The sequence below is a fragment of the Nematolebias whitei genome, chromosome 7 (genome assembly GCF_014905685.2).
Source record: "Nematolebias whitei isolate Nwh7 chromosome 7, NemWhi1, whole genome shotgun sequence".
Classification (NCBI taxonomy): Eukaryota; Metazoa; Chordata; class Actinopteri; order Cyprinodontiformes; family Rivulidae; genus Nematolebias; species Nematolebias whitei.
Genome location: NC_056504.1, coordinates 988,739 through 997,500, shown reverse-complemented (window position 1 = coordinate 997,500; position 8,762 = coordinate 988,739). Strand labels below are relative to the sequence as shown.

Here is an 8,762-nt window from a genome sequence, read left to right as displayed (position 1 = left end):
CCCAATCTCTCTGATCTGCTACAACCGTATGTCCCACCGCGTTCCCTGAGGTCAGCGGACCAGTTGCTCCTCACAGTTCCAGGAACTCGTCTTAAGCGCAGAGGTGACAGGGCCTTCTCTGTAGAAGGACCAAGACTTTGGAACGAGTTGCCTCTGCTTGTCAGACAGGCCCCCTCCCTCTCAGTTTTCAAGTCCCGTTTAAAAACTCACTACTATTCGGTAATAATAATAATAATAATAATAATAATGAATTTAATTTGTAACGCACTTTTCATTAACAAAAATCTCAAAGTGCTACAGAGTGCAACTAAAATCAATGAAAAAATCAACTAAAATCTGTGATAAAATCAACTAAAATCAATGATACAATCAACTAAAATCTGTGATAAAATCAACTAAAATCTGTGATAAAATCAACTAAAATCTGTGATAAAATCAACTAAAATCAATGATACAAACAACTAAAATCAATGATACAATCATGTGGAGGCAGAATAGGCTTGCTTAAAAAGAAAAGTCTTTAAGCCTTTTTTAAAGTCAGTCAATGATTGTGGAGCTCTCAGATATTCAGGGAGGGAGTTCCAGAGGCGGGGGGCAGCCACACAGAATGCCCAATCTCCCATGGTTCTTAATTTAGTTCGTGGCAGGTGGAGGAGATGACTGTTCTGTGATCGTAGGGACCGGGTGGATGAATATGGAGCAAGAAGGTCCTTCAGATAATCTGGTGAATTTCCATATAAACACTGATGGTAATGAGAGCAATTTTGTACTGAATTCTGTAGGTGACAGGAAGCCAATGGAGGTTATGGAGAATGGTAGCTTTCAACACCAGATGATCTGTGTTTTGAACCTGTATGCTCCACACTGGTTTGTCGTCATTATCTGCATCGTTTTTATGTCTATATTCTGATTTACCTCATTTTGTATTTTGCTTTGTGTGTTGCCTGTTTTTCTGTCTGTACAGCACTTTACCATACCATACCACTTTATTTATAAAGCACTTAAAACAGCTACAAAGCCAACCTAAGTGCTGTACTTTGGTTGGCTTTGTCGCTGTTTTAAGTGCTCTATAAATAAAATGATATGTATGATATCTAGAGATCTTTTAATATTGTTTGTAAGGTAGGAGGTAGCCAGTTCTGTTGAATAACCAGAATGAAACCAAAGCTGGACTGGACAAAGAAGATGTTTTTTTTCTAAATAACTAATAAGCTGCTCTGCTATTGCTTTTTCCATCACTTTGGATATTGCTGGTAAAATACTTATTGGTCTATAGTTACTAACTTTCTCGGAGTCGCCAGCTTTCAAAACAGGAGTTACACGTCCTGTTTTAAAGAAATCAGGACATAGACCTTTTGTAAAAGTTAAGTTTATTAAGTGGGTTATATTATTTGACAAAGCAATATGTTTCTTTATAAGCTCTGTAGCTATCCCAGAAACATTTTTATCTTTCAATGTTTTAATCCATTAATTATATGCTGAGTTTTACAAAGACTGATCTTGTTAAGAATAAAAGGAACAGATGTATAAATAACTGAACTCTCTGTTGGATCTATGTGATTAAAGTTTATTGACAATTCTTTTACTAATTTATTAAAATAATCATTAAAAGCATTTGCCATTATTGTATGGTCTGATATTATTATTATTATCTGATATTATTAGGGAATACTTTTTCTGCTTACTTTTAATTGGCTTTGTAAATTTATGAATTATCTTTACAAGCGATTCTGTAAGAATGTTGCAACAGGTATTGGGCTCATGTGCTTGTAAAGTCAGATCCCAGTCCATGTCCTGTATTTCACTGTCAAATTGCTCAGTCTCGCTCCTTCTGATCCTTGTTTGCTGGAAAACAAAGTCCGATCGAAAACAAAACCTCGATAGACTTTTTTTTTACAATTTTCTGATAATTACAGTCAAGTTGTGATCTGATAATCCCATAATAAGATTATATGTTTTTGCTGGTGAAGATTCTCAGTCATCCAGGACATGATGAATTCAAAACACATTCAATAAAAAAAACAACTGGACTTTATTTGTGACAGAAGACGTTTCGCTCCTCATCCGAGGAACTTTCTCAATTCAAAGAGCAGAGAGTGAGAGATTCAGGTTATAAGGCTGAGTGAGATAAGACACACACACACATATGTAGATTGACAATTCACACCTAAACACCTTAACAGTAGGGGTTCCTTAAAGTCTTTTGTTCCTCTCATTCACAGTCGAGGCCCCTTCTGTTCCCATCAGGTGTGAAAACCGGCTGGGAATCTGTTTTAAAGTTGCATTATATGTTTTTGAAAGTGGAAATCTGAGGCCTCCTCCTCTGTTAAGAGACGGCTTTTCTCTTTTTACATAAATTGCTTCCTTCACCCCCCTCTCAAACCATCTGTGTTCTCGGTCCAAAATGTGCACATTTTGGTCCTCAAAAGAGTGTCCCTTCTCTGTGAGGTGGAGGTGAACAGATGAATCTTGTCCTGACAAAGTAGCTTTCCTGTGTTGAGCCATGCGTCTGTGAAGAGGCTGTTTAGTTTCTCCAATGTAGAGGTCTGGACAGTCCTCGCTGCACTGGACCGCATACACTACACCACTCTGTTTGTGTATGGGTGTCTTGTCCTTAGGGTGGACCAGCCTCTGTCTGAGAGTCCTGCTGGGTTTGAAATGTACTGGGATGTTGTGTTTGTTGAAGATCCTTCTGAATTTCTCTGATACTCCAGCAACATAAGGGATGACAATGTTTTTACGTCTGTTCTTCTCTTTTTTCTGTTTATTGGTGTGTTTTGTAGATTTCCTCTCTGACTTGACAAAAGCCCAGTTAGGATATCCACATGTTTGAAGAGCTTCTTGAATGTGTTTCAGTTCCTTTTCCTTCCCTTCTGTCTTTGTGGGGATGCGTTCGGCCCGATGTTGTAAAGTTCTGATGACAGAGAGTTTGTGTTCCAGTGGATGGTGGGAGTCAAACAGAAGATACTGGTCTGTGTGGGTTGGTTTCCTGTACACTTCAATATTGAGGCTGTCCTCTCTCTCCATCTGAACCAAACAGTCCAAAAAAGGCAGCTTGTTGTCGTTTGCATCCTCTCTGGTGAACTTGATGTTGTTATCGACCGAGTTAATGTGTCTGGTGAACGCTTCTATTTCCTTGGCTTGGATTTTGACCCAGGTGTCATCCACATAACGGAACCAATGGCTTGGCTTTGTTCCCTCAAAGGAGTTTAGGGCTCTCTGTTCTACTTCCTCCATGTAGAGATTGGCAACAATGGGTGACACTGGAGATCCCATGGCACAGCCGTGCTTCTGTCTGTAAAAACTGTCATTGAACTTGAAATAAGTGGTGGAGAGGCAGAGATCCAACAGGGTGCAGATCTGGTCTGGGGTGAAGTTGGTCCTGTTGATTAAGTCCTTGTCTTGTAGAAGTTGTTTTCTGACGGTTTCTACTGCTTCAGAGATGGGTATGCATGTGAAAAGAGAAGTCACATCATACGATACAAGGGTTTCTCCTGGGGTTAGTTTCAAGTGTTGAACTTTGTTAGCAAAATCAATGGAGTTCTTTATGTGATGAGGTGTGTTTCCAACAAGAGGAGCTAAAATACCAGCCAGATGTTTAGCAATATTGTATGTCACTGAGATCACGCTGCTGACGATGGGTCTGAGTGGTGTTCCTTCTTTGTGTATTTTTGGGAGTCCATAAAGACAGGGAGTGGCTTCCCCTGGGTACAATCTATAATACAACAATCGATTGATTGTTTTCTCCTTTTCAAGTTTTTGCAGGTAATCTGTGACTTTCTTTTTATAGGTGCTGGTTGGGTCCCTCTTCAGGGTCTTGTAGGTGTTGCTGTCGCTCAGTAGTGTAGTTATTTTTTCCCGGTAATCAGAAGTGTTGAGGACTACTGTGCATCTTCATTTATCAGCTGGTAAAATGGTGATGTTTTGGTCCTGGCTGAGTGATGTTACAGCTTTCCTTTCCTGTGGTGTGAGGTTTGAAGGAGGCGGTTTGGCACAGGAGAGGGTTGCTGATATTTTCATTCTGAGCTGTTCTGGAAGGAGAGGCAGGTCCAGGTTGGAGTTGATCAGCAGGTGTTGAATCTGATCTACCTTTGAAAAAATGCTCCTTATGTTTAAGGTTGTTTTCACAGCTGATAGTCTGGTAGACTCGGTTCGGTTGGGGACCAACCAAACTGAACCAAAATTCATAACATTTTGTTTACATTTGAGCTGATGCGTTTGCATTCACACTGCACTGTGCAGTCGAGTCAACCTGTTCCCCCACTCACCTGTGGGGGCGCTACACCAAGAACTACTGAAAGAAACGACACAGAAACCTCTGAAGAAGACATCCTGATGCATGCTCAAGACAATACTTCTTCTTCTGGAAATAAAAACAAAAACGGAGTGGCATCAAGTTTTGTTGGTTTTAGTTCTGTTTTGTCATTTTTCAACCATGGAGTCAGCATGAGCAGAAGATGAAGCAGAAGACCATGGAAAATGTGGTTTTTCACACAAGGCAGCTGACCGCTCCATATGAGGTAAGAGAAATGCGTGTTTGTTTGCCCTGCGTTGTAGTCCACCTCCTGCTTGCAGAGCAGTGCCCGATCTGCTGGCATTCACACTGTACTCGAACCGTGCTAGAGTTTTCTTCTACCAGACCGAGACCTAGGTTTTTAGGTGGTGATAGGTGTGTTTGTTCCTTTTGAAATCCATGATCATCTCCTTCGTTTTCTTCACATTGATGTGAAGGTTGTTCTTCCTGCACCAGCTCTCCATGTGTTCCACCTCCTGCCTGTAGCTGGACTTGTTGTTTGTGATGCACCCAATCACCTCTGCACTGTCTGCAAACTTTACAATATGATAGCGTAGATGGGTAGGTTCGCAGTCATATGTGAGCAAACTGAACAGGAGGGGGCTCAGCACACAGCCCTGAGGGGAACCAGTGCTGAGGGTTATGGTGGAGGAGGAGAATTTGTGGATCCTCACAGACTGTGGTCTGTTGGTTAAGAAATCCAGGACCCAGTTGCACAGGGAAGGGCTTAGTCTTAGTGTGAGTAGTTTGTCCATCAGGGTCTGGGGAATCATGGTGTTGAAGGCGGACGTGAAATCCACAAAGAACATATGGATGTAGGAGTCCTTCTTCTCCAGGTGGGTGAGAGCAGTGTGGACCAGAGGAGATGGCATCCTCTGCTGATCAATTCTTGCGGTGTGCATACTGGTGAGGGTCCTCGCTGATGTCAAGGGTAGCTTTGATGTGGGCCATGACCAGTCTTTCAAAGCATGTAGCGACTATCAGGGTGAGGGCTACTGGCCAGTAGTAATTCAGACCAGTCACTGCAGAGCTCTTAGGAACTGGGATGATTGAGGTGGATAATGATGGGGAATAATAAAAGGAATTAAATTGACCTAATTGAATTACAAATGTTTGTGATGGCATTACAGATATGGGGTGTACTGAAAATGGTTGACAACTTTGTAGAGAGGTCTTGAAAGAACAATTTGGAGGCATCACCGATCAATAAAACTTCATGTGTGTGTGTATGGCAACAATGTTTTCTGATTATGATTGTTATTCAAATTAAACAATACTTCTGCTTAAGAAATTTTATATTGCTTAATATGCAGTGAATGTGTATTTAAAAGTAGTAATTTCTGTTTGGATAGCAAAGAGATTTATGAATGCTCACCTCAAGGGTGAAAGACAGCACAACATCAGACTTGGACAGCATGTTCTCATCCTCCTGGCCCATATCCATAATGGATGTGTTGTGACCTCGTTTCAGCTTCTGCAGCTTGAACTCTCCTCCTTTAGATATTGGCATGCTCTCCAGGTTTGCCATCAATAGATTGACGGAAGATCGCAACTCTTCGATGTACATGGCCTCCATATCTCTTGAGATGAACTTCGGAAACCTTCCACCAAGCTTAGCAAAACAAAGAAAAAAACATATTTATTAACTAAAGCACTGAGCCATCCTAAAACTCATTCAAATCACATCAAAGTAGTGTTTAGTTACATTTGGCTTAGTTTGTCCTTTTTTGTTTTTAAACAAATATATGTGTTGGCTCTGCTTTAGCAAATAACTGAAGAAACAAACATATAAATCTATTTCAAATTTTGTTAAGGGAACAATTTAGTAATTTTAAAAGTTTTTGTGCAAAAGTGAAAACTTATTTATGCAAGTTGTAGATGATTTTTGTATCTGTTGTAGATTTTTGAATGCCCCCGGTTTTATTCTGATGAGCAAATGGCTAATCAGAATACAGCCAGTTGTTCTTAGTGAGGTGCTTGAGGTGGATTGTGCATTTGATTAGGATGCCTCCTGTACAACTCCCCTTAGAGCTTTTCCAGGCATGTCCAAAAACAAAAACAAAAAAGTAGAAACGTTTCGTCTTTCATCTGAAAGACTTCCTCAGTCTGAGGTGCTGTATTCAGCTCAGTCTCTTAAATAGCACCTTCTCAGAGTGGATCAACCAGTTTTGCTGCTGACAACCAGAACCAGCTGCTCACATGCTCAAGAAGGACCATCAGCCTAACAATGGATCATTAGCACCTGATGGCTGTTTACTGTTCACAGAGGGCTGAGTGATACTAGCAATCACAGCATTGTAAGAGGGGGACAGTTGAACACGGAGGTTCTATTCCAAAAACCAATCCGATTTCACCACTGTAATATTTTAGCTAAGTTCTGTATTTTAGAATTTTCCAATTTTATAAATTACAATTTTTTTAAAATTGATCTTCAAATGCTTAAATGAACTTGCACCCAAGCCATTAAGCAACTGTATACAGAAACTGCAGGGCTACAGCAGACCTACAAGAGCAGCTGTAAATGGCGACTGTGTAGTGAACTTAATCTGAGGTCAAGACTAAGCCTAAGGTCAAAACTCTTGACCTTAAGAACCTTGTGGGACAGGAACTGTCATTTCGTTGATTTGAATCCAGAAATACAGGTTCACCCATCCTGAGACTTTCTTTCTTGAAAATTCAAGTGAAAGAACACTCTCTTTTTATTATCATTACTATTTTACAAATGTTGATAATCAAAGTGTCTTAGTTCAAACCATTTTAAATGTTGCAGTGAACTAATCAATTTTATTAACTGTGTAATGATTTTTAATTCTCATGCAAAGTTAGAACTCATGTTAAAGCTGTTGCAGAGTAATTATGCATTTTCTGATTTCTGTCTGTGAATGAGCAAAGTGTGCGTTCCAGGGTCAGGAGTGAAGCAGACATGTGTTGGAACAACTGTCCTGTTTATATCCTCTCAGACGTCAACAGGGGGGTTTTGGCACCTGTTTCTTAAACTCGCCAAAACAAAACTCTCTCTGTCTGTGAGAACATTTCTGATCTGTTCCATAACAATTCTTGCTGCCTTCTAACCTTTTACGTCACAAAACACACCCCGTCTGGTCGGTTCTGGCCAATGGGGAGACTCCCGAATGAACCGGGAAAAGGGCTCTTTAAAATGTCGGTACTTCCTGGTCTACTCAGTTCTGTTGGATACACAGTTCTGTTGGATACACAGTTCTGTCAGTTCTGTGAGGGCTGTGAGAGTTCAGTTCTGTGGGAGTTGGGTCTCTGTTCAGTTCTGTGAGCCGGGAAGATCCTGACATGACAACAGAGCTCTTCCGAGTTTCATGGGATTATAACATCTTCACTGAGGTGAGCTGTGGCGGACAGAATCTCGCCGCTACTCCGGACGAGTAACAGCATCCTACGGAGACGCTGAAGGGTGCGTTAAACGGAATCTCGCCTGAGACATCTCCAGGTAAAAGAGTCGATTTCACCACCTAAGTGTACTGTAAGGATGAGGCTGAAGAAAGCCCGGAGAGTGCCGTTCTGTTAACACTCTCCCTCAAACCCCATCTTTTACTCTTCTTTAAACTTCTTTCCCATCTTTAAACTCCTCTCTCAAGTAGAAATCCTTCCAGATATTTAGAAATGTTTGTGTAAAGTGCTCATCCACCTCCGTGTGGGAAAAAGATCATAATTGTACAGTTTTCATAAATGTCTGTGGTGAAGCAACGGAAAAATCATGGCCGTATGATTTTTCCTGATTGATTGCTTTTGTTGTTATTTTCATAATTTGCCAAATTAATGTAAATGTTTGATGTTAAACTTTGATTCTGTAAATAAATGACCGCATTCATTTTGATGGGTCAAACATAAATGACGTCTCACGTTTGCATTTCATTAAATTCAATGCACGTTTTATTCAGTTCAGAAAAATGAGGAATCCGTGTTAATTGATGAATATATCTGAGCATCTGTTCATCTACAACTGTAAGGTTCCTTTCAGTAGAACCACGTTTGCTCAAAGTTCTCTCTCTATGAGAGGATCTGCAATATGGAATACTCCCTGTCACTTTAAAGTCTGTGACCAGATTCAACATGTTTAAAAAGCAAATTAAACTCTGGCTGTGTCAAAAACAGCATTGCACTCATGTTTAATGTATTTTATTATTTTAATCCATTTGTTTGAAGTGTATGACTCTGTTTATGTTGTTAATATTATTTTTAATAATTTTACTCTTTTATTGCCATTCCACTTCTTAATAGTATTTTAGATATCCTGTGTATAAAAGCCCATCTAGGGACAAGCGCTGCAAATTAGCTCACGCTATAAGCACCATGATACAGGCATGGGACTGCTGCTTTATTCAGTTTGTCTATGTTATTGTGTGTCAGTCCCTATCAAATAAACTTAAATTAAAAAAAAATTGGACGAGAAGCTGTAGACAGTGGTACTCTTACTGTACCCCCCCCCCCCCCCCCC

At 40.3% G+C, this 8,762-nt stretch overlaps 1 protein-coding gene across 1 annotated transcript in view; it reads right to left on the bottom strand.

Moving 5' to 3' along the window:
- LOC119412087 (calcium-dependent secretion activator 1-like) overlaps positions 1 to 8,762 on the bottom strand; it is a 780,001-nt gene that overhangs the window by 735,630 nt on the left and 35,609 nt on the right. Inside the window, 2 exon segments of the mRNA XM_037679064.1 lie at positions 5,670 to 5,895; positions 7,462 to 7,469. Coding sequence (XP_037534992.1) covers positions 5,670 to 5,895; positions 7,462 to 7,469 — 234 coding nt within the window.